Genomic DNA, 25614 nt, shown 5'->3' with positions numbered 1-25614 from the left:
TATCGGGGGAGTACAGACAGAGCACTGGCTGGACAGACTGAAGCTCATTGAGGAAAAACGCCAGCGCATATAATAACTTTCATGCAGACCTACACAAAAGTAACAGAACGAGAATGTAAGCAATACACATTGTCATTCCCTATTCTCTAAGCACAAAATTCTTTCTTTTTTTCAGCAGGGCGAGGGATGGCTCTCGAACAGGTTTATCGCCAGCTTTACAGATGTAAGATGCTTCAGGAATTTCACGTTCCTTCTTGGTATTTGTCTTTTTCAGCAACTTAATCTAACCAAACAAATCTATGCAAACTTGCTCTTTGAAATCAAGTACTAAATCATTGCCGTATTCATTTTTATGTTGTTTTGGAATTTCCTGGCGCTTGATTAACACATTGTCGCGTCTGTCCTGCGTAAACTTTACCAGAGTTTAGCGGGATTTCATATACTAGGTTTTATGCTGCTCGGGTACCTTTATATTGCATAATTGGATATTGCAGGCCGATCGCTCTTCTTTACGTGTAAGATTGCACACAGTGAAGAGCTTGCAGAGATCATTAAAAAAATCTACATTTACTTCTTCTCCGGTAAAGCGACTATCTTGAAAAACGTCTCGATGTCAAACCTTTTGGTGCGTGTCAAACACTACACATAATATAGAGTGCCAGAAAACACAACGCCTTTCGTAGAGGGAGGGACGCACGAGAAAGGAACGCGACCTTTCTTGAGTGCGGATATGAAGTCTTCTTTTATTGAGCCTTCATTCCTTGACCTCCCTGTCACATATCTATGTTTTCGTACCGAATAATAATAATAATAATAATAATAATAATAATAATAATAATAATAATAGTAATAATAATAATAATAATAATAATAATAATAATAATAATAATAATAATACTATTAATAATATAATAATTATAATAATAATCAATTAAATGTTAATTATAGTGCCGAGGGACAGCTACGGAGCCTAGTACTGGTGTAATTAAGAAGCAATACGCGAGACAAAATGTACTATGACAAATGTGGTAGACAAAACAATGTGAGATAGAGAAACATATACGGGAAACAGAAAACAACGAGGCGGCGTAAAAGGGGGTTATAGGCGTATTGTTCAGCACAGGAATGTTAACTCGCGCCTTAGAATTTCTACATTTGCAGCGTGATTGCCATGATTACTGTGGGTGCCGCGTCTGCTAATGCGTTTCATATTTTGCAGGCTTTGTCTAAACGTGGAGGGGAAATTATACTTCAAATGTGCTCTGAAGTCCTAATTCTGGCACAATGGTCATAATGTTAATCATCAAAAGTTCAGAAGGTCATTAGTAGTATGTACTTAAGTAAGATGCAAAAAATGTGTACTAGAGCCTTCTTCAGTCACCTGCTGACAACCTACAGTTTGTTTGTTCCGCATAGAAGGCTTTGTTAAAAAACGAAAAAAAAAAAGCAGTTGCTGTATGTTAACCGAGACTGTTAACTGAGATTGGCTTTCTAAGTTTTGAGGATATGGAAAAAAGCACTAATGTACTAGTGTAAAACTAGTCAAGGCGTTAAGCGATAGCTTAATACAAGACTAACAGAATGTCCCGTATCGAACGGTTATGTACGCGCAGACCAATGAAAGAGTCTCGCATGTATGTTATTGCTGAAATCCTTGTGCTCTTTACACTGCTACTCCATTTGTCATCTGTAGCACCGCTTTCTTAGTGCGACAGAATGCGCGTTTTCATTCTCGACGATGTACAGCGTACTTTTAAAGCAGGAGTTTGTAGCTGTTCCGAGCGTGTGCAGACGCATTAGAGTCCTTGGCTCAGTTATAAAAAAAATTCGGAGCTGTCTATGCAAAGGTACAGGGTTCGACCACCCGCTTAGTGAAGGAGAGACAGCATTTCTCTTCTATTTTGCTTGATGATCAGTGACGAAGGTCGTTTGTCGAGGCTGCGAAGCAGAGATGCTGTGGCCAAAGACGAATGCTGTCTTTTAAGCGAAGATTTCTTTGCTCGTTCTTCCCACTCCGCGGATGCTGCCAGCAGCTGTCTTGCCGACAGTGAACTTGCGTCCCTGCGAATGTGCCACACTGTATGTGCCCGACTTGACAAGTTAGGCCACTACGTATGTGAACTTCAGAAGAGTATAGGCTTGGGCTGGTTGGTAATTCATAGTCACACTAATGTATGTGCCTGTGGACGCGTGGCACTGGGGCTGCGAAGTTTTAGCGATGGCTCCTGCTCGATTCAATGTTACTTTTATCATTCAATGTTCATGGCTTGCTGAACAGACTGATAACACGAACTGACCGTCGCTCTGATTATCGACGGAGCGGGAAAGACGCGTCAAGGAATAGCATCGAAACAGGCATCTCTACAAAAGAGTGCCCTGAATATGTGTTCATTCTTATCTAATGTCCGAGAACGAGTATCTGTTGCTAGGTAGGTGTCCGAATAGACAAATGTAACAAGTGGCAATAAGTGAAAGAAAGTAGGCAACGAAACATTGTCGAAGTTGGCTACAGAGAAATAAAGAAGACGGCAACAAGACCAGCCGAGTGTGGAGAAAGAAGTTAAACAAAATAGGACCAGAGTGTGTGCTTTTGGGGCCAGTGGTTTAACGCTTGTATCACTCAGCGGCTTTCGCCAGTCAGAGCGCCTTTGTCAGAAACAGTCCTTGAAGCCATGTGAAAGTGATCAACGGTAGTCGAGTCACGTTGCACCCAACTATTTCATCCATAAAGGAAGACAGAAACCAGAAAATGTGCCCGCCAATGCTGCTAAAGCCTTTGACGAGGCTGGAAGGTTTAGGGCTCTTGAGCGGGCCGGGAAGTGGGCATGCGGGCAAGCGGCTATGCGTTTGAAGAGCTATCGGCCATACAAAGTCTCATAGGGACATGTCGGCAAGGGCTTTTACGCAAGGCTTCTTGAGTATAGAAAAGGTCCACAATGTACTTAAAGCTTATTCTTTGTAATAGGAGAGAGAGAGAAACTTTTATTGACAAACGATTTACGTGCAGTGGTCGGAGACCCTTTAGTCCAAGGCCCCGCTGGCCTCGGCCGCCCACTTGACCTGTCGTATGAAGGACTGTTGTCCCGCCAGGTCTGAGCTGGTTAGCTGTGCCTCCCATTGCTCCATTGTGTGGTGTGTTTTATCAAACGGGTGTGATTCACAATTCCAAGCAATGTGTTGTAGTGTTGGTATGCCTCCGCACCACAGGCAGTCGGGCCTGTAGCGAGTGGGGAACATGGCATTCTGTAACTTAAGGTGAGGGAATATCCCAGTCTGAATTTTGCGCCAGCAGGTAGCTTCCTCTCCACTGAGTTGTGGGTGAGGGGCAGGGTATTTTTTTCTGGTTGCACGCTGATGAGCGAGAATCTCCCGGGCATTCGTTGGATTGGGGTCATTACAGTGGCTACATGGGACCGTCCCAGTCGAGTCGTCCTGGTTAATAATACCTCGGGCTAGCGAATCGGCCAGTTCGTTCCCCTCAAGGCCTGTATGACCTGGACACCATAGGATCCGGTGATGATGGGCGAATTTCGTCGGTATTATTGAGTGACATGTTTCGGTCACGTGGCCCCTGAGAAAAATTCGACATGCTTCTTGAGAGTCTGTTATTATGGTGACGCTCTTTTGCGTGCGTTCCGCGTGAGCGAGGGCCATTGTCACGGTGAAATTTTCGGCAGCCGCCGGAGTACCTGCCTTGACGGATGCCGTAAATTGTTGCTGTGCTTTCGTGTCGACGATTGCCGCTGCGTACCTCCTGATATTCTTTTGGGCATCACTGGCGTTCGAGTATACGTTCGGATACGCTGCTGCGTCCGTGTATATTGTGTTGCACGTGGGATTATTTTCATACATTGCTCTAATATGTTGTGCGCGTGCTTTTCGCCTTGCTTTATTGTATTCAGGGTGCATGTTTTTGGGTATGGGGGCCACTGCTATTCGAGCTCGTGTTGAGGTTGGTAGTGGTAATACGTGTTCGCTGATAAATTGTGGGTGTGGGGAAATACGTGCCCTTGTCAGTAGGGCCCGTCCTGCGTGAGTGTAGCTCAAGCGTTGCCTCTGGGACATTAGTGTGGCTTGTTTTAGTTCTTCGAATGTGTTGTGTACTCCTAAGGCTAGCAGGCGATCTGTGGACGTCCCCTTGGGTAGACCAAGCGCCGCTTTGTATGCTGATCTTATTATGATGTCGACCTGTCTTTCCTCCTCGCGACTAAGGAAGTGGTAGGGCAGGCCGTACGTGACTCGGCTTATTACTGGTGCTTGGACGAGCCTCAGCGTGTCGTGTTCTTGCATGCCCACTTTCCTATAAGTTACGCGACGGATCATTTGCGCAGTATTATTTGCGGTAGTTTTCAATGTTTTGATGGTGTGGGATGCGTTCCCGCTACTTTGGAGCCAGAAGCCCATGATCCGCATCACCTTAACTTCTTGGACCGTGTGTCCTTGCACAACGATGTTGACAGGTCCGTTGGATATGTAGCCCCTCGAGTGTACCCGAATGATCTGCGATTTTTCGGGGGCACATTTGAGGCCACTGCTATTCGAGAATTTGTCTACTTCCTCGGCTGCTTGTTGTAGTACTTGTTCTTTGTGTCCCAGACAGCCCCTTGCTGCCCACAGCGTTATGTCGTCCGCGTACAGTGTGTAGCCCAAATCGGGGATTTGGTCCAGCTGTCGCGCCAGGCGACACATCGCTATATTGAACAGCACATGTGATATTATTGCCCCTTGGGGTGTTCCTCTACTGGGCATATTGAACTTTTGGGAAGCGACCTGACCGATTCCTATTGTGGCGGTGCGGTTGGCGAGAAAGGCCCGCACGTAGTTGTACGTTCGTTCTCCGCATCCCGTCAATTCTTGTTCCTCCAATATTGTTTAGTGCGAAACGTTATCAAATGCTCCCTCGAGGTCTAGTGCGAGCACTAGTCTTTCCTCTCCGCGGGCGATGTTAGCTATAACTTCTTCTCTGATCAGTAAGAATGCGTCTTGACAGGATAGCCCCGTACGGAACCCTATCATGGTGTTTGGAAACCATCTTATTTCCTCACGGTACCGCTGCAGTGCTATTTGTACTACTCGTTCACACAGTTTACCTAGGCAGGAAGTGAGAGAAATGGGCCTCAGAGCGTCTATTGAGGGGGTCTTTTTAGGTTTGGGGATCATAATAATTTTAACGTGTTTCTATTCCGGGGGCAATTGGCCTTTGAGCCAGCTCTCGCCATTGAACAGTTCTGTGATTTTAGTCAGGACTCTAGCGTCCAGGTTCCGGAGCATCGCGTTCGGGATGGCATCAGGGCCAGGAGCCGAGTTTTTGGCGGCTGCTTGAGCTGCCTCAAAGACTTCTGCATAGGTGAAAGGTTCATCTACTTTGGAATTCGCCTTTCCAAGGTATGGTCGCGTCTCGTTTGGGGCGTCTGTGTTCAGTGGTGGTCCTATGTATCGTTCTTTCAGTTTGTCTAGTAGCTCCGCGTCTGTGCCTGGGAAACTGTCCGAGATGATTTGGAGTCGTTTGTTGTTTTCCGTGCGTGTGCTATCCGGGTCGAGCATTCCACGAAGGATGCGCCACGTGCCAGCCGTTCCCAAGGTCCCCGAGAGGGACCCTCAGAACGTAGCCCACTCATTTTTCGCTAATTCGTCAGCGTGTCGTTGCGCTTCCTCCGCCAGAAGTGTTATGCGGGCACGTAGCTGTTTGTTGAGGCGTTGCTTTTTCCAACGCTTAACTAATCTGTGTCTTTCGTCCCACAAGTTTACTAGGTGGGAATCTACCACGGGGGCATCCGACGTGCGCTCTATGGTTTTGGTAGTGTCCTTGTGTGTTGACTGGATGAGTTTGTCCATTCTTGTATGTTGTCGGGAGTCTTTGCTGTGTCGAGGTTCCGTTGGAGCTCCCTGTATTTTGACCAGTCGGTTAATTTCGCTGTGCCAATAGTTCTACGTAATTTGGGGGTCGAGAGTGAAATACGAATCAGATCATGATCACTCCCCAAGTTTTCGTTTAGTGATGCCCACTGTGCGTCTTTGATGTTTAGCGTGTACGCGCGATCGGGTGTTGTGCCCCTGCTCACGCTGTTACCTATGCGTGTGGGCGTGCCTATGTGGTTTGCTGTCTGCATGCTGAGGTTCTCAACCGATTGCTCAAGCAGGGCTCCTTTAGGGGATGTGGACGCGTAGCCCCACATTGTATGTGGCGCGTTGAAATCGCCCAATATCACCATTCGGTCTTTGGTGCCCGCTATGGTCTTAGTGTCCGATAAAATTTGGGGTAGGTACAGACCTTTGCTTTTGGGAGGGCTGTAAATGTTTGTTATGATGCTGTGTGCTTTGCCTCTTTTCCGCGGTAGCACGCTGATCGTTACGGAATTGGTTTCCCCGTTACGTTGGGGGAGGAATATCATTTGTGCCGTGATTGTCTTGTTCACCAGCGTGGTAACTTTAGGATTTTGGGGGTCGCTCAGAACATAATAGCCCTGTAGTCGGGCCGGTTTGGGCCCAACCTACCGAAGGCATATTATGTCCGGAGCTACCTGAGAGCTTTTAATAAATTGCTGGAGGGCTGCCGCCTTTCTAGTTAAGGATTGGCAGTTCCATTGCCAGATCTCTAATTGTTCCGGGTTGTTTTGTTTTGTTTTCTCTTTAAGTGTAGTAGCCATGGTTCCCACTCGTTATTTATGCTTTTGACATCTCGGTGTCCGAGCCGTCCATATCAATTATGCGGTGGGCCGTCTTGGTCTCGGCCGTTCCGGCCGTTCCGGCGCCGACTGCTATGGCGCGTTTCTTAGTCGTTGTGGTTTTGGCTGTGGTCTTTAGCTGCTCCGTCACTTGTTGTTTGTGCTTCTCGAATTCTACCAGCACTTGTGATAGGAAATCGAGGAGTTTCTGATTCACGAGTGTTATCATATCGTGCATTAGTAATTTAGAGGCTTCTGCCAATAATAGTTGGATTTGCGCCATTGCGGGTGGCGCTTCGGTATCTGGTGTTTGTGGTGTTGGTGTTGGTGATTTTGGTTCACTACGTGTGAGAGTGTTAGTATTTGAGGTGATTTGTGTCGGTTCTGTGGCCGATTGTCTACGATCTGATTCTAGCTGTTGTATTTTTCGTGTGAGGCGTTCCTGTAGCTCCTTAATTTTCTCGTCGGATCGCTGTCGTTTGCGTTCCTCGTCTCGAAGTTGTGCGCGTAGCTGCGCGTTTTCCTGTTTAAGTATTTCATAACCGGGATCTCGCTGTGTGCTTGGTGTGTGTTGCGGAGCATTGGGAGATACAACCGTCGCCCAGCTCACCTGAGGCTTTTGTGACTTCTGGTGCTGCGGGGGCACTGGCGCTTGTGCGACCCTGGACGGCTCCCTGGATGGGCTCCTACTTCTTTTGCCATTAGGGGATGTGGATTTGTGGCGATGGCTCTCTTCCTCGTCCTCTGAGCTGAACCATAGCAGTTTCTTCTGGCCCACTCGCTCTCGTGAGCGGGACTGACGATTGGTGTTCTTGGAGCGAATGTTCTTTAGCTTCTGTGGACATTAGTTGCTTCCAGTCGCGTGGCCTGCTGCCCCGCACACGGCGCATTTGATCACACACTCGTGTCCAAGGGCGGGGGGATCCTTCAAGCCGCATTTCTTGCAGATGTTGATCGGGTGGGGGCACACATCCGGTCGGTGTCCCGCTTGGAAACATTTGGTGCATATTTGAACAGTGGGCTTTTATGGATGGAATCGCATCTCTCCTCCCATGTAATAAATAAATTTGGGAAGGGAGCCACCGGTGAACGTGATGAGCGCCGTGGATGACTTGCCTAGCATCCGAGCTCGTTCAATTTGAACTCCGTGTGTCCGTACTCGCATGTTGGCTACTAAATGTTCCATGGGTGTGTCCGCTGGAATGCCGTGAACCACACCTCGATAGCAGTTGTCGGGGTCAGCTACGTATGTGTTGAATTGGTGCACACGTCCGTTCCATTCGAGTTGCCTGATGCGGCGGAGTACGTTGGCCACTTCCGTGCTGCTCACCGATAGAATTACAATGTTCGATCCGGGGAGAGTGCGGAGGATGAAATCCACGCCTGTGATTCTCTCTCGCTTCACGGGTCCATGTTGAGTTCGACTGAGATGGTCTTGGATTGGTTGGCTTGCCTTGAGAATGGCACTCGCCAAGGTTGGTATTAGTATGTCTTTGATTGTTAATCCCTTTGTGGGACGCATGATGATTTTTACATCATCCTTTGGTAGTGCTGGCACAGGTTTGCGCTTTGGATGGTGGAAGCGATTTCCTTGGTTGTCAGCAACACCATATGGATGGTCGCCACGTTCCCCTCTCGGGAAGTTTGCCTGACTAGGTGAGCCGCGTTGCTTCGGAGAGTGGGCTTCCTTGCTTTTTTCGTTCTTCTTACGTTGTTTCTTAGCTCTTTCTGATTCAACAATGTGCCAACTACCGCCAGTGCGGTCGGCAGTTGTCGGGTCGGTTTCGATGAGGTCCTTGTCGAACTCGTGTTCCATGTCGGTGGATGAAGATTGTTCGTTGTAGTCGTTCAGTGAGTGCCCTGAGGTGGAGCACATTGGTGCCGGTGTTGTGCCGGTAGCCGTCGTTGGCTCTTGGGAGGCCTTCTCAGACATTTTCTCTATCGTTGAAGCGGCAGCGGTCGTAGCGAACGCCGTGCGTTTCTGTGAGCGTACTTGCCGCGTTTGTTACCCGACGCAGCTGCGCCCGCTTCGGATCTTTAAACTTGGATATTGAGGTAAAAAATTCGCCTACCGGTTTGAAAATGATGTCCGGGTGTATATCTCGTCGAGTATAGTGCAGTCGATATATTGGATGTTGTCCTACGGTCATTAGAACGGGCGCAAATAGTGTTTTGGTGGAGCCGATGTGAGGCACGTCCACTCCGTCTGGCCCAGTCTGGCGTCCAACCTTTGTAATAGGAAGAATGGTCTAAGGTATTTGACCACAGCCATTTTTACTGGACGTCATGAAACGCGTTATGCGTTTGTTGGTAATAATCAGACATGATTGTAAACGTAGGGTCACGAGGAGACACCAGCGATGTCCCGCCTGTGAAGTGAGAGCCGCAGACACGTTTCAGCAACGTAACACGGTTTATTGCAACATTTATTTTTTCTGCAATATTTCCTATGCCCTGGAATAATCACTTGGCAAGCAATTTGTAACATCGATAAAAATGATCAACAACGAAGCAAAGCCCTTTATGCGTTTCACTTACAAGTCGCGAACGGAGCCCATGAAGAGCACGAGATTTGGGTTGCAGCTACGAATTAGGAAAATAAATGGCCGATCCACAACGAACTTGTAGGTCTGTGGCGGTATAGAGGACATGCAACAGTCTAATATAATTACTGCTGTGGCAGCCGCGGCTTCGGTGCCCTCTTCATTTACTTCTACGAACGCCTTGTGCACCACATCGGAAACTGACAGATTTTCCTTCTCGCTAATGCCGGACAGGTCGGATTCCGAGGAGAAGAAATCCTTGATTCCCATTTTTTGCAGCGTTTCCTTCAGACCGATGGCCTGTTCCAATTTGAACTTTGGCAGATATAGCTGAACGTCCACAAAGCCACCAAGATTGTTCAGCAGTTTCGCGAGCTTCGGAGCGGTCAACAGCTCCTCAAGGTTGGACAGTCCTTCAATGTCGTTGGGTAGAAGCACTACCATGGAAGTCTTGCCGCCTCGGTATGGTATCTCCAGGGCCGTGACACCGAGTTCCTCATTGCTGGCCATGCTATAACGGTCCTCGTGGTACATCATGTCAACCAGTTTTTTGCTTTTGGAGTCCAGGTGGAAATCTGAACTACGAGTAGCCTCAGGGTTGAACTGTGACTCCCAGAAGCCCTTAAAGTAGACGGCGTTTATCAGGATAAGAGAGGTAAAAGCGTGCACGCTACCTCCGGGAAGGAGATCTCTTATCTTGGATTCTGTGGCTCGTTCAACCCAGGCGTTGACTTGCCTTCGAATGTTCTCGTAGTCGTTCCTGAAATCGACGGACTCGATAGCAGCTCCATAGCTGTCGCGCAAAAGGGCGACGTAGCTCTCCAAGACTGGAAACGCCTGTTCGCAGTACATTCGGTTGGCGATATGGAGCTTCACGTCGGCAGCGTAGGTTGGTAGTTTCGAGAGGAAGTCAGAAAAGTGGTTATGTATCTGTTCACCGTCGACTCGAAGGACAGCCGACATTTCCTTGGCAGTTCGGTTCCGTGCGCCTCCAAGAGCCATTGAAAGAGCAGCCGAGATGCTGAACGGCGAAAAAAAGATGTTCCCTTTATGGACGCCCTTTGGCGACAGCTGGTGGTACAAGTCCACGGCGAAATTGAGGACGGAATCTTCAAGCTTGTTGACCGCCATGCTTGAAATACCTGCAGGGAAGTGAAATAAATTTTTGAGAGTCCTGTAATGGGAAGGAACAACGCTAGCGGAAATTAGTCCCTACGGCTCCTCGCTATGGCCAGATCGATGAACGCATGCTTTATGCAGTGAAGCAACACTAACGGCGCAGGCACCAACAAAGTACGAAATTCACTGCAGTGCTGAATATATGACAGAAATTAAGAAGTGACTTTGTGCTTGGTGTCAGTACCAAGACATAGGTGTTGGACTGGCTTCGAAAGAAGTGCTAATTGCAGGGAGTGGTTGTATTTGCTGCTGTCCGAAGGAGGGTGAATGTGCTGCTGGCGTTTTTGTTGTGGTAGCAGGCATGCGACTAATTGCCCCGTACCAAACAATAAGAACAGTTCACGCCATGTGGACCTGACTTGGCTCGTTAGCTTGCTGAACACTAAGCGATTGCTCGTTGCGAACTTTGCGAAGAGCAGCTTGTGCACGGCTTGTCCGGCCATTTCAGCAGGCACACGGCGCGTTCATGTGTGAAGTGACGTGGAAAATAATGGTGTGTGTGCAATGTGTGACCTCATAGATGCCTTTTCAGACATAACTTTTTTATAAAGATCATAGATATTTCAGCAAGAGGCAAAAGTGCTCAACAGATTGTCTGGCCTTCCACGTTTCTTTCTCCTCTTGCACAGGAGAATTTGCTTTTGGTGTTCGCACTTTGGGCAGTAAACATTCAGTTGGAAGTCAGCGCTGTCAGTGTGTGCTTTTTTTCTTATCCTTGCCGTTTTAGTGCCGACACTCTTTTTGAAAAATGATTCACGATGCTGCCAACCAATTTTTGAACGCTACGCACCGTCAAGACAAGTAAAATATATATTCTTTTATAAAAGAATACACTCGTATGTCCTAAACGTTGTGCCCGAAATAACTGATATCAATGCTTCTGTGTTATTTGTCTATTTAGTAAGTAAAGAAAATAACACACGAACTTTAGAAACATATCAGTTCGAAACCAGCAAAGCAGCTAGCCCGACTCTAAGGGCGAACTTGTGAAAATATTTAATTCGTAAGGGCTCTTTGTTACTAGCCAGCCACCTTAACTAATATGTACAACATCAGGATTGGCTGCAATTTGCTCTTCCGAACAATTCTAGCACAGGAGCTCTTTGTTCATACGGGCCCAGTGCTTTTATCATAAATGCCTTCTCTATTCCGTGTGCCAAACAGGAAAAGCACATGCGAGAAACGTGCCTCAACACTACAAAACTGTGCGCTCAGTTTGCTAGTACACGGGCCAGGCATTCTAACGCAGAGTTCATACTCTTTTTTTGCAAAGTAATAACAGCGTGAAGCGATATAATCGCTATCTGCTGCTCCAGCCTCAAAAGAATCTCAAGACTCTTAAAAACATTGACGTGTGTGGTCTTGTGTACGACAAAGATGATATCCCGAAGCGAAATCCAAAAGGTTTAATTTTTGTCCTTGCGTTTTCTCTATGTATGTATGTATGTATGTATGTATGTATGTATGTATGTATGTATGTATGTATGTATGTATGTATGTATGTATGTATGTATGTATGTATGTATGTATGTATGTATGTATGTATGTATGTATGTATGTATGTATGTATGTATGTATGTGTGTGTGTGTGTGTGTGTATGTATGTATGTATGTATGTATGTATGTATGTATGTATGTGTGTGTGTGTGTGTATGTATGTATGTATGTATGTATGTATGTATGTATGTATGTATGTATGTATGTATGTATCAGTGGCGTAGCCAGAAATTTCGTTCGGGTGGGCTCACGTTCCACCTCGGCGTCCCCCTCATAGAATTTGTCGAGGGATGAAATGCATGAATAAGAACTGCATTGCCATTGCCAAAGATTCTGCAAAGGAATTTTTGAACGCTACGCACTGTCAACAGAAGTAAAATATATATGTTTTCATAAAAGAAAACATTCGTATATCCCAAATGTTGTGCCCGAAATTACTGATGTGAATGCTTCTATATATTTTCTGTCTTTAATAAGTAAAGAAAATATCGCACGAACTTTAGAACTATATCATTTCGAAAGCAGCAAAGCGGTGCATGCCGATGATATGAAAAATGTAAGACTGTGAACTGAACAAGTTGAGGCCAAATATTGTAATGAAACTTTGTCATTCAAGAATCTTGTTTACATTGTTGTACATATGCAACGGCCAGGGAAAAGCCTCAGTGATGCTGTCCTTTTTTCTAATGTATTGCGTAGGAGCAGCTGTCACTGGCCGTGTATTCTGAGTAACTGCCCCGAAATTATAGTAGCCACAGAGAGCACATACAAAAAGCAGGAGTTCGGCAAAATATACGAGGGCGAGTCAAATGAAAGTGAGCCAATGCGAATATATGACAAACGGGGTACTTTATTTAAAAGTATAGTCTCCATGAGGCTCTGGAGCGGGCGGGAAAGCGGGAATGCGGGCAAGCGGGTATGCGTTTCAAGTACTATCGGCCATACAAAGTCTCATAGAGACATGTCAGCAAGGGCTTTAACGTAAGGCTTCCTGAATATATAAAAAAAAGCTCCAAAATGTACTTAAAGCTTATTCTTTGTAATAGGAACAATCATCTAAAGTATTTGACCAAAGCCATTTTTAATGGAGGTCAAGAAACGCCTTATGTGTTTGTTGGTAATAATGGGACATTATTATAAAGGTAGGGCCACGAAGAGACACGTGGTGTGTCCCACCTGCCAAATGAGAGCCGCCGACACGTTTCAGCAACGTAGGTAGCTTTATTGCAACATTTATTTTTTTCTGCAGTATTGCCGATGCCCTGGAATCGTCAATCGGCAAGCCATTTGTAACATCGATAAAAATGATCGACAGCGAAGCACAGCGCTTTACTTGTTTCACTTACAAGTCGCGAACGGAGCCCATGAAAAGCACGATATCTGGGTCGCAGCTACGAATGAGGAACATAAATGGCCGATCCACAACAAACTTGTAGGTCTGCGGCCTCATAGACGACATGCCTACCATTATTACTGCTGTGGCAGCCGCGGCTTCGGTGCCCTCTTCATTTACTTCTACGAACGCCTTGTGAACCACATCGGAAGCTGACAGATTTTTCTTCTCGCTAATGCCAGACAGGTCGGCTTCCGGCAAAAAGAAATCATTGATTCCCATTTCTTGCAACGTTTCCTTCAGACCGATCGTCTGTTCCAATTTGAACTTCGGCAGATATAGCTCAACGTCCGCAAAGCCGCCAAGGGTATTCAGCAGTTTCGCGAGCTTCGGAGCGGTCAACAGCTCCTCAAGGTTGGACAGCCCTTCGACGTCGTTGGGTAGAAGCACGACCATGGCAGTCTTGCCGCCTCGGTATGGTATCTCCAGGGCCGTGACACCGAGTTCCTCGCTTCTGGCCATGCTATAGCGGTCCTTGCGGTACATCATGTCAACCGGTTTCTTGTTTTTGGAGTCCAGGTGGAAATCGGAACTACGAGTAGCATCAGGTTTGAACTGTGACTCCCAGAAGCCCTTAAAGTAGATGGCATTTACCAGGATAAGAGTGGTAAAAGCGTTCACGCTACCTCCGGGAAGGAGATCTCTTATCTTGGATTCTGTGGCTCGTTCGACCCAACCGTTAACTTGCCGTCGAATGTACTCGTAGTCGTTCCTGAAATCGACGGACTCGATAGCAGCTCCATAGCTGTCGCGCAAAAGAGCCAGGTAGCTTTCCAAGACTGGAAACGTCTGTTCGCAGTACATTCGGTTAGCGATATGAAGCTTCACGTCGGCAGCGTAGGTTGGTAGTTTCGAGAGGAAGTCAGAAAAGTGGTTATGTATCTGTTCACCGTCGACTCGAAGGACAGCCGACATTTCCTTGGCAGTTCTGTTCCGTGCGCCTCCAAGAGCCATTGAAAGAGCAGCCGAGATGCTGAACGGCGAAAAAAAGATGTTCCCTTTATGGACGTTCTTTGGCGACAGCTGGTGGTACAAGTCCACGGCAAAATTGAGCACGGAATCTTCAAGCTTGTCGACCGCCATGCTTGAAATGCCTGCAGGGAAGTGAAATAGATTTTTGAGAGTCCTTTAATGGGAAAGAACAACGCTAGCGGAAAATAATCCCTGCGGCTCCTCACTATGGCCAGAACGATGAACGCATGCTTTATGCAGTGAAGCAACAGTAAACGCGCAGGCATCAACAAATTGCGAAATTCACCGCAGTGCTGAGTATATGACAGAAAAGAAGTGACTCTGTGCTTGGTGTCAGTGCCAAGACACAGGCTTTGGACTGGCTTCGAAAGAAGTGCTAATAGTAGGGAATGGTTGAATAAAGGGAAAATCAGACATCCACCCGTTCGTAGCAAATGCTACAAAGGAAACCCATACGGGTTCCTCGAAAGAAAAGCTTCATAGTTGAAGAAAAATTCGTCCTGGTCCGGGACTCGAACCCGGGACCACCGCCTTTCCGGGGCAGCCGCTCTACCATCTGAGCTAACCAGGCGGCTAGCAGATGGCAGGGCGAAGTCGAATTTGTCGACAACACACGAGGCAAAGGCAAGGTTTGACGTAGTAGTTCTGCGGAAACCCGCAAGGTGGAGAGAAGTAATGAATAAAGGGAAAATCAGACATCCACCCGTTCGTAGCAAATGCTACAAAGGAAACCCAAACGGGTTCCTCGAAAGAAAAGCTTCATAGTTGAAGAAAAATTCGTCCTGGTCCGGGACTCGAACCCGGGACCACCGCCTTTCCGGGGCAGCCGCTCTACCATCTGAGCTAACCAGGCGGCTAGCAGATGGCAGGGCGAAGTCGAATTTGTCGACAACACACGAGGCAAAGGCAAGGTTTGACGTAGTAGTTCTGCGGAAACCCGCAAGGTGGAGAGAAGTAATGAATAAATGGAAAATCAGACATCCACCCGTTCGTAGCAAATGCTACAAAGGAAACCCATACGGGTTCCTCGAAAGAAAAGCTTCATAGTTGAAGAAAAATTCGTCCTGGTCCGGGACTCGAACCCGGGACCACCGCCTTTCCGGGGCAGCCGCTCTACCATCTGAGCTAACCAGGCGGCTAGCAGATGGCAGGGCGAAGTCGAATTTGTCGACAACACACGAGGCAAAGGCAAGGTTTGACGTAGTAGTTCTGCGGAAACCCGCAGAACTGTATTCGCTATTGTCCGAAGAAGGGTGAATGCGCCGCTGGCGTTTTTGTTGAGGTCGCAGGCATGCCACTAATTGCCCCGTACCAAACAATAAGAAAAGTTCGCATCACGGGTTCCTGACTTGGCTCGTTACCTTCCTGAACACTAAGTGATTGCTCGTTGAGAACTTTTCGAAGAGCAGCTTGTGCACGGCTTGTCCGGCCATTTCAGCAGGCACACGACGCGTTCATGTGTGACCTCATAGATGCCTTTACAGACATAATTTTTTTATACATAAGAAATTTCAGAAACAGGCAAAGGTGCTAAGCCGATTGCCTGGCCTCCCACGGTTTTCTTTTTTTGATGTTGCGCAGGAGAATTTCCTTTTGGTGTTCGCACTTTGGGCAAGAAATATTTAGTTGCATGTCAGCGCTGTCGGTGAGGGCTTTCTTTCTTATCTTTGTCTCTTTAGCGCCGACAATCTTTCTCCAAAATGATTCACGGCCATCTAGCCCGACTCTGAGGGGCTAAATTGTGAAACCTTCTAATTAGTAAGTGCTCTTTGCTATTGGCTAGCCACCTTAACTAATATGTACAGCATGAGGATTGGTTGTAATTTGCTCTTCCGAACAATTATAGCATTGGAACTTTTTGTGAATACCGGCTGAGTGCTTTTATCATAAATGCCTTCTCTCTTCCGTGTGCCAAATAGGAAAAGCGCATGTGAGAAACGTGCCTCCACACTAAAGAGCTGTATCCTCACTTTGCAGGCACACGGGGAAGGCATTCTTACGCATAGTTAATACTCTTTTTTTTTGCAATGTAATGACAGCGGGAAGCGATATAATCGCTATCTGCTGCTCCAGACTCCTAAAAACCTTGACGTGTGTATTCTTGTGTACCACAAAGATGATATCCCGAAGTGAAATTCGAGTATGTATGTATGTATGTATGTATGTATGTATGTATGTATGTATGTATGTATGTATGTATGTATGTATGTATGTATGTATGTATGTATGTATGTATGTATGTATGTATGTACCAGGTAAGCAATGGATGCCGCTGATATGAAAAATCTGAGACCGTGAAACGAACAAGTTGACTGACTGAATAAACTTTATTGAAACCAGCAAGAGATGGTGGCTGGGCCTAGGCCTCCCACGTGGGGACGTCGAGGTGTGTTGAGGCGAAATATTTTAATGAAACTTTGTCATTCAAAAACCTTGTTTACATTTTTGTACGTCAATAACACTGTCCTTTGTTCCAAGGTATTGCGCAGGAGCAGCTGTCACTGGTCGTGTATTTTGGTAATTGCCCCGAAATTACAGTTGCAACAGAGGGCACATACAAAAACCAGGAGTTTGGCAAAATGTACGAGGGCGAGCCAAATGAAAGGGAGGCAATGCGAATATATGACAAATGGGGTATTTTATTTTCAAATCTCCATGAGCATTTAGAGATTAGTGACACTGACTAACGAGTTGCGTGATTCCAGTCCCATAAACATCTTTGGGTTGCTGCTTCAAGATGTCCGTAACTGACTCTTTCAAGTCGTCGTCCGACACGAGTCTGGTTCCCTTGAGCTGCCTCCGGTCTGGCTTGGCGACCGGTCTGGCCTGTATGGCGGATGTTGCAACGTTTCCTACTTGAAATTTGCTAGTTTTGTGTTAACTATATTAACGACGTGGGGATGGGCATTGTCATTGAGCAAGATGGCCCCATTCGTCAATTTTTCCCGTTGTTTGTTCTTGATTGCGGCACGCAGCCGATCAGGCGTTTCACAATGTCGGAAACGATTGATATTCTCTCCTGATTTAGCAACTTCGATCATTAATGGCCCCTGACGGTCGAAAAATAAGTCAGCACCTTTCCGGCAGAAATAACGGTCTTTGATTTCTTTGGGGGTGGTGAATTCCAACGTTTCCACTGTAAGGTTTGCCGTCATGTTTCAGGCTCGTAATAGTGGCACCATGATACGCCCTCGGTGACAACTGCGCAACAACTCATTTTGTCACCGGATCAGATGAGACAAGGCAGTGCCGAACCTCTCCGCCTTCTGGCGGTGGTTGAGAATCTTAGGCATCCATCGCATATGCTAGAGCTGATAACCGAGATGTTCATGAATTATGGTGAGTATCGAACCATGACTGATGTTCGCACCCTCTGCCACTTCATCGATGGGTATCTTCGTCATTGTCTAATCAGCTCATCAACCTCTGCAATTGTTTTGGGGGTGATTGCACGTTGGCTTTGGCCCGGTCTCCATTTGCTCCAATTTCTCCAACGCTTCGAAGCATTTGCTCCTACGCTTCGCAGTTGCCAATGAAATGCAATGTTCAGCCATATGGCGGCTAATATCTTTTAGGGAAACACCTTCAGCTGTCAAAAACCTAATGACACCACGCTGTTCAACTTTTGGAGCGTCCACTATGACGGGCAACCGTGTTCAACCCAATGTATGAGACCATTAAAGACCATTTATCTTCCCACCTGCGTCTCACTTTTTAAATGAGAGATGCCAGTGTGATACGCGCGTACCTCGCAGATAATGAACCGAATCATTATTGAGCAGGGTGGGTTGGCTCCAGGCACGTACCCAGGATTTTTTTTCGGGGGGGGCCCAACCGAAGGTAACTTTTCTATGTAAATGAGGGGGGTGGGGGGGGTACCTTTACTAGTACAAATGTGCATAACGCCCACCACTCGATAAAAATACGCGTAAACCCACGAAAGAGAAATGAAATAAGGTGTATTTTACAGGTACGCCTGTGCGATACACCTCTCCTTTACTTGGCAAACAAAGAACCACGTCAAATGGACTCGCGCAGAAAAGAAGCGCAGGAAGAACACTGCGAAGAACAAGCAGCCCCCGGAAATGTAAAATAAACATTACTTTAGTAGAATAGAACTTAAAAACAGCACTTGGCAACAAAGGCACACGTACCACGCGGAGTTGTTTCTCCGCCAGCCAGTCACAAAACCAAACAAAATCGCCGTCATGCGGCCTTTTCAACATGGCATCGTACTTGATACCTCCGGACGGAGCTTCTGCTGTTCTTGAGTCTTTTCATCGGCGGAAGCCATGAGATGTGCAACAGACATGACAAAATGTATGGAGTCTGCTCATTTCGCATGAAACTTCACTGCCAACTGAAGTGAAACTTCACCACAAATAGTTGTAGCGAAGCATGCATGTTATTTCAGTTCAATAAAGAATTAGGCATTCGCCATTCCAATATAATAGGTGAGGGAAAATTGCGCGCTAATAATTTTATTTTTGTAGTTACCGTCTTATTTAGGTTACAAAAAAACTTTGAAGTGCGAATTATTTGCAGCCTCGCGGAGGAACAGTGGCTGGCGGTTATAAGGACGTGGGCGGGGCTTCAGTGCAGACTTAAGTTGTATCCGACTATAGCAGCGCTTTTTCAATTAGCTCTGGAAGAATTATACAGAAATATGCATTTGCGGAACAATCACAGTTCTTTTTGGCTCCTCGTTTACTGCTCTAACAAGTCAAGTGCCACAACCGACTCGTATTGTTATTTGGGAAGCTACGTAACGATGCGTGGTCGCCAGTCGTGTACAACCGCGTATGGCGCAGGAAGCTGCGATTCTACACGTACTGCGCCCACCGCGGAAGGTTAGAAAAACACCTGCATAAGCACAGCAGAGAAGTGGCTACGTTATGCGGCTCGAATGATAATTGTAGAAGCTTCATGCAGCACACACGGAATTGTCCTCCACTTCCGGCGGCGTTTTCTCTACTTCCTTCTTAAATAAAAAGATGTTGATCCATGAATATTTTCATAAAGAACGGTTAAATTCGTTCATTTTCGCTTTTCCTTCTTGTTTGGCTGTTGCTTTGGCACTCTCCCATAGTAGATCGCTTAATTTCTCAAATCCTTGCGACTCTTGTTTCCAGTTGGCAATTTTGCACGAGAAGAGCTGTACAATTAGGGAAAAGCCAGACGAGTTAACGGGTGACAGTCATATTCCCTATGAGTGTAAGAGTTATTGCAGGGTTTGATGATAGACGCGGTCTCGCATTATCTTATTTTCCTACTTATCTAACCTATATCACGGGTATAAGGTTCCGAGGATCTGTCAGCGTCGCGGCTAGCCGTCACTCGAGGAAATAAGGAAACAAGAAGAAAAGCTAAACGTAATTGGCATTTTCTCTGGCCCCAACTCGTTCCATGTACATACAGACCAGCTGACCACGAAGCGAATCCCTTTCCTGGTCCCTGGATCAGTCTAAATGAAGAAGGTTGAACTAACGAAGCAACAACGATGAGCGCGACCGTTGAATAAACTGTCACAACTGAATGCATCTGAAGTTGATGAGGAAATTGGCCTTCACATCCCAGGAGACGCCGATAATTACCGCCATCCAAAAGGAGGGAAAATAAAGGCAGCAAAATTTTGTTGACCGTCGAATAGCTGTCAAGTCTCAACATTGGTTTGGCGGCGCTTTAGGAATGTGTGTGAGAAGTGGTGACGTGGGCGGGGAGGAGGGGGGGGGGGGGGGGGGGGGTATGCGTCCTAATTTCGGGGGGGGCCCGGGCCCCCCCGGGCCCCCCCTTGGGTACGTGCCTGGTTGGCTCACTGCCATTTGGCTCGCCTCGTGCATTAGAAATGCGAAGATACAATGAAATATACAAATGCGGAAATAGAGCTTGATAAAGTGCAAAAAAATGTCACTGGAAACGAAGATCACTGCACGTGTACACAAAACCTAGCAACAAGATATTTAAATATACGTATAAGTCTCGAATATATCTACTTATCTAAGGAAAAGTCGCTCTATATGATGCGTCAAACAAGGCAAATAAACATATTTCGCAACCACATATTCACATACCACAGCACCACCTCCCTGCATTCCTCTTGATGTTTCGCGCGCGACAGGAGGCGGCGCGCATCCTCCCCGCTTTTCTCCGATGTGCACACAAGACTGAGCCACGAGCGTCGGCTCGCCCATGCCCCCCCCCCCCCTCCCCCCCTAAATTTTCCCTCCCACATGCAGCATACGGCACGTGGTCACGATGTTATCGCCCATCGACTTTATACGGAACATGAGCGCGAAGGCAGGAATGCGCTTCGAGTGTCCATATAATTGCTATCGCCATAATATAATAGTAGTATCCAGCAAGTAAAGTATCCCGTGGCCCACTACTTCCCGCAAAAGAAGTAACCAAGTCGAACTTTCGCAATGCGGCAATTCGCTGCGCCGCAACAGCGTCTTTTCTTTTTCTTTTGTGGGGCTGGAGCACCGAAAAAATAATAAAAAAAAACTAATAGGAAAACACATTGGCCACAATCGAGTGCCTACTTTAGGCACCTAATGTGGTTAACGAAGGAATATCGAATAAAACGTGAGACGCTTGGTCCTCAGAGAACCACATGCATACTGGTAGGCGTTCTGCACTGGCGAGACAAAACTTTCCGGAGATGTTGCGCTCAAGCGAACACTTTGCAATCCATCGAGCCCCCACAGTGATGGCGGCGAGCGACCATTGTTTATTTTACTCGTCTGCTTTCCAGAAAGCCTCCAAAACTCTGCCAGGCGAAAATCCACTCGGCCAGATAAAAACAAAAGCGCCCCGAAGGGCGCCGCGGGGTGGTCGGGGCAACAGAAGACACAAAAACAAAAACGCATGCGCTGTGGCTGGCTCTGGCAGCTCGCGGGTAGCGAGAACAAGAAAATTGAATAGGCTCAACGTTTCCTTGCGAATACAGGTCAAAGCAGAAACAAGAAGAACTAAAGTACCTTTGCTGGTTTTAATGTCTTGACAAGGATGCTTTGGCGCAGGTGGAATGTTGATATTCTCTTCTCTGACGTGACGGGCACCCATAAACCACCATAATGCTTCGGCTCGTCGAACTTCGCTGCATGGTTTGTCAACTTTTCTGATAGTGTATTGATTTGGCTTGTCCTCTTGTGTGGTCCGATGTGCGACCTTAGAAAAGTTGATGCAGCCTTTGGTGTCAAATGTTTAAACAACATTAAACCCACAAAGTTGCAGAATTGAAAATCTAATGCACGACTTTGGAAATATGAAGACAACTTTCGCATCAGAAGCTTATGAGAACTTTATAACGATAAAGTTTTGGGATTCAAATCCATGCGCACCGTAGATACCGCGGCCTCCGCGAGATGCCGCGACGAGCCCGCTCGCCATCGAAATGCTCTTGAAACTTTGTGCTCGGGTGAGGCTCCTTGCGGTGTGACTCCCGGTGCATGGGCGTTGCCGTGACATGGAGTCCGAGTTTGGAATGTCTTTTAGAGCGTGAAAAACACATTGTACTCAAAATCCAGAATGATTTCCAGCGCCGTGGGTTGTTTTGGTCGGCGGTGCATGACAGCACGAAAAAATTTCGGGGGGGGGGGGCGGGACTGAAGCCCCAGTGCATAAGCCACCCCCCTGGCTACACCCCTGGTATGTATGTATGTATGTATGTATGTATGTATGTATGTATGTATGTATGTATGTATGTATGTATGTATGTATGTATGTATGTATGTTTGTTTGTATGTATGTGTGTATGTATGTATGTATGTATGTATGTATGTATGTTTGTGTGTATGTATGTATGTATGTATGTATGTATGTATGTATGTATGTATGTATGTATGTATGTATGTATGTATGTATGTATGTATGTGCGCGCGGGTGTGTGTGTGCGTGTGTGTGCGTGCAGACAATGATCATGCCACGTCTACAGAGCAGAAAGAATGCCCTTACCCGAGATTTGACGCAAGTAACTTGTAACGAAAATAGGCGCACTGACGACGCAAGTTTAGCGTTTAGAGTGACCGACACGCCCTTCCGGTTGGCCCCGTCCATCTCTATTGTGAAGTATGTAGGCGACGTCGCAAGGAGTACTCGTCGGCATGGACGGTCTGCCTCCACATGAGGTCGAAAACCCGGACAGTGCGCTGGCAACTTGCCGGTCCAGCGATCGATGTCGTCTCATTTTCTTTCCGGCTTAGAAAGAAGCCGCCTCGTTGAAATATAGATCGTAGAGTGGTTTTATTGCTTATTTGATAGTAGGTATTAGTTTGGAGGAGGGGTTAATACGGAGAAGCATGAATTAATGATCACTAGTTTGTCTAGAGAATAAAAATTCGTGATCGACAGTAAGCCCCCTTACAAGCCAAAAGAAACAACCAAAAGAAAAAAAGTGGGAATTAGGGGGGGGGGGATGGAAGCGCATAGGGAAGGCATTTCGAAATAATTATCGATAAGTGACCGTTATCCTCGAAAAAAAAAAAAAAAGTAGCACGGATGCATTCTGCCGGTACTAGCCTGTGGGACGGGAACAAGGGAGTTAAACAAAACAGCTCGAGAAGCAACTACGTAGCACGCAACGAGCGACGGAACGAAAAACGATAAGCTTAACGTTAAGCCACAGGAAGACAGTGGTGTCGGTTAGCGAAGAAACGGTGAATTGATATTCCCTTAGTTGAGATTAAGTGGAAGAAATGGAGTTGGCCATACGACGTCATCCATTAGGCAGGTGACCGGTGGTTTATGAGATTAACAAAGTGGGTACCACGGGAACAAAAGCGCAGTTGAGGATGGCAGAGAAGTAGGTGGTGTCATGAAATTAGGAAATTCTCAGGTATAAGATGGGGTCAGCTGGTGCAAGACATGGGTAACTTGACATCGCTGGGAGAGGGCTGCGTCCTGCAGTGGACGAAAAGAGGCTGACGATAATGAGGACGAATTTTCACGCTTGATTTTATTTGTAGTGGCGATAAAGAAAGGGCAAGGAAGTTAAAGAAAACAAAGATTCGGCCACAGGGGCTGGGGTCGGGGAGGAGTGTGGTGAATATGGGCCCTCAACTTGTGTTGGTCAGATGTGTTCACCGCACTACCCACCACCGATGCGACAGCCGAAATCAGTCGGTGGCATGCGCGTGCTGAACAGGTCAATTAGCAACATTGTGTTTTTCTTGTTGCTAGAGGGCAGAGAGCCATATGTAAGGACAATCGTACTACAAGTAACAAGTAAACGCCATTTATGGCACAAATATGCATTACTGAAAATACACATGCAACCGCGAAAGTTAGGTGTACACCTATACTTTTTTTGTCAATATAAATACCTATCGTGCTTGTGTACACGCTTAATCAACTCGTATCGTCTAAAATAAGTTCTTCTGCATGCTTGGGACGGCAGAAAAATCGCATTAGCCAGAATAGGTACGTTAAAGGCCACCGATATAACTTTAGACGATAAAATCTAGCAACGTTTATGATAATCACTGTTTATGTAAAAGGTCTACCACTTTCGATTCGCCAGTTCAGTAGACTTCCTTTATCTTCTCTGACTACGAATTAGTGACCTACCACTTAGCAGTTAAATATGCTTGGAGGCCGGTATAACATAGCGAATAGCTGTCGTTCGTTAAGGCTGCGAAATACAAAGGGTTCAGAGACTTTGCAAGAGTGGCTGTGAAAGCGAGAGACAGAGGAAGAACCACACCTGACAGTGATGCTCGCAGCGATGTTTAAATGATGTCGCTGGCCAAATGAGCGCGAAGTGGGACAGCGCGGTCGCTGTTAGCGCCTTTCTCCAATGCGCCGAGTGGGCGTTGCCGAATGCCGCGCCGGGGAATTCCAGCCGGCTACGTCGTTGTTTACAAACACGTTCGCCGTTGAAACACGGTCGCCGTACGTCGGAGCTGCTTGGCGAGCTTGTTTCTTTTACTCTCACTTTAAACGGGGGCCTCGTTCACCAGCTGACATCGATTTTCGGGCTTTTGTCACTTCGCTACTGTGTAATAAATCAACGATGTGGCTGCGGCACAACGACCAGAGAGTCTTCGGTCTCTGCCACGTTGCCTTAGCTTTCGACACCCACATACAGAAAGTGCCGGCGCCGGCTGTAGTGGCGCCATCTGTAGGGGACACGTGGTAACCCTGTTCGAAGACCCCTGGGTACCGAAATTCTCTAGCATCGACCCGGTTTTCCCTGTGTGTCGCCGCTTTTTTTGCAAGGAGTCCCTAGGGTATCTCAGATGTCCCCAGGAGCGCTCTTTCTGAACAGAGAAAAAATAGATGCCAGCACCGCGTTCTGGCAGCGAAAGAACGCTGCTTTTTGTTGCGTACGTGGTTGATATTGATGTCATCACTCTTGTAACTGAGTGCTAAGTGTGTCACGTGGGGTATATAAGAGGAGTTTGTTATGGGATCGTGTTCTGTTGACAAGCTACTTTATTGGGAGGAATCCTCTTCTATCGTCTCTCGGCAAGAGAGAATAAAAGAAGCGGTAGAAAACGGTGGTTGTAAAAAAAATAGAAATAATGATAAAATGGAATAAATATATAAATAAAAGAACAAAAGAATGGTATAAAAAAAGGAACAGGCAAAAAAACACTAAGTAAGCGAATGAGAAATAACTGCTGCTGCGTATAGTTTCAAATTTAGCATAGCGAATAGATTCTTAAGCTCCCTTTGAAACGTTTATGCCTATTAGTTGCAATGTCTTGAACTTATGGATAAGGTATGCCTCTCTGTATTTTTTGTCCCGCGCAAAACTGGAATTTGACTTTACGATGTAGAGCTTAAGTTCATCAAATTTATGACTTGCTTTTTAGATTTTTAGCTGTGTTTGCGCGACATCCGTGTTAGGATAGGTTAGGTTAGGTTAGGTTAATTCTGCCGTTTCAACGGTATATTGTTTCTTACAGAAGGAACATTGAAGCATACAAATCACATCGGATATAGTGCAAGTAAAGCGAGCTTTCACTTCGTGTGTACAGCTTTTTGCGGTGCTTTTAATTTTAATGTCACTTTGAATGTACCTGCAGGCATTGCACCTGGAGCGGGAACACTCGTATATTACGGGGGAATGGTGTTGGTTGACTTTTGTGTACGCGAACACGTCTTTAATGTCTCTGTTGCGGTGATAGGTCACCCTTGGTACAACCGGCAACGCTTTTCTCAGACGCTTGTTGATTGATATTATTGAGTGGCATTTTTCGTAATATGTTTCTTATGCTTTGGAGGACATTAGAATATTTTGTTATAAATGCTGGTGGCCCGGTTGTCATAAAGGTGTTCCTGTGGCTGATGATACTGTGCCGAGGAAAGCATATGTCGCCTTGAAAAGGACAAGTCCTCTTGTCGAAATGCTGGGTTCCCG

The 25614-nt window shown here is 46.5% G+C and overlaps 2 protein-coding genes across 2 annotated transcripts in view; both read right to left on the bottom strand.

Annotated features, from left to right (window-relative positions):
• LOC126534810 (uncharacterized) overlaps positions 1-25015 on the bottom strand; it is a 45199-nt gene extending 20184 nt beyond the window's left edge. Inside the window, exons 1-2 of the mRNA XM_072289480.1 lie at positions 23953-25015; positions 9204-10350 (exon numbers count right to left, since the gene is read on the bottom strand). Coding sequence (XP_072145581.1) covers positions 9204-10339 — 1136 coding nt within the window. The 5' untranslated portion in view covers positions 10340-10350; positions 23953-25015. The remainder of the gene's footprint in view (positions 1-9203; positions 10351-23952) is intronic.
• LOC140219581 (ipis-1-like) lies at positions 13227-14360 on the bottom strand. The gene has a single exon (XM_072289479.1). The coding sequence runs from the start codon at positions 14358-14360 to the stop codon at positions 13227-13229; it is 1134 nt and encodes a 377-aa protein (XP_072145580.1).
• Positions 25016-25614: the final 599 nt, after the last annotated feature.

The sequence above is a fragment of the Dermacentor andersoni genome, chromosome 7, assembly GCF_023375885.2.
Source record: "Dermacentor andersoni chromosome 7, qqDerAnde1_hic_scaffold, whole genome shotgun sequence".
NCBI lineage: Eukaryota > Metazoa > Arthropoda > Arachnida > Ixodida > Ixodidae > Dermacentor > Dermacentor andersoni.
Note: the sequence above shows the minus strand (reverse complement) of the source record. Positions and strands in the feature narration are given on the sequence as shown.

Bases quoted from the DNA above. Each gene is read 5' to 3' on its own strand.
- LOC140219581 (XM_072289479.1), bottom strand. From the start codon at position 14,360: ATGGCGGTCGACAAGCTTGAAGATTCCGTGCTCAATTTTGCCGTGGAC.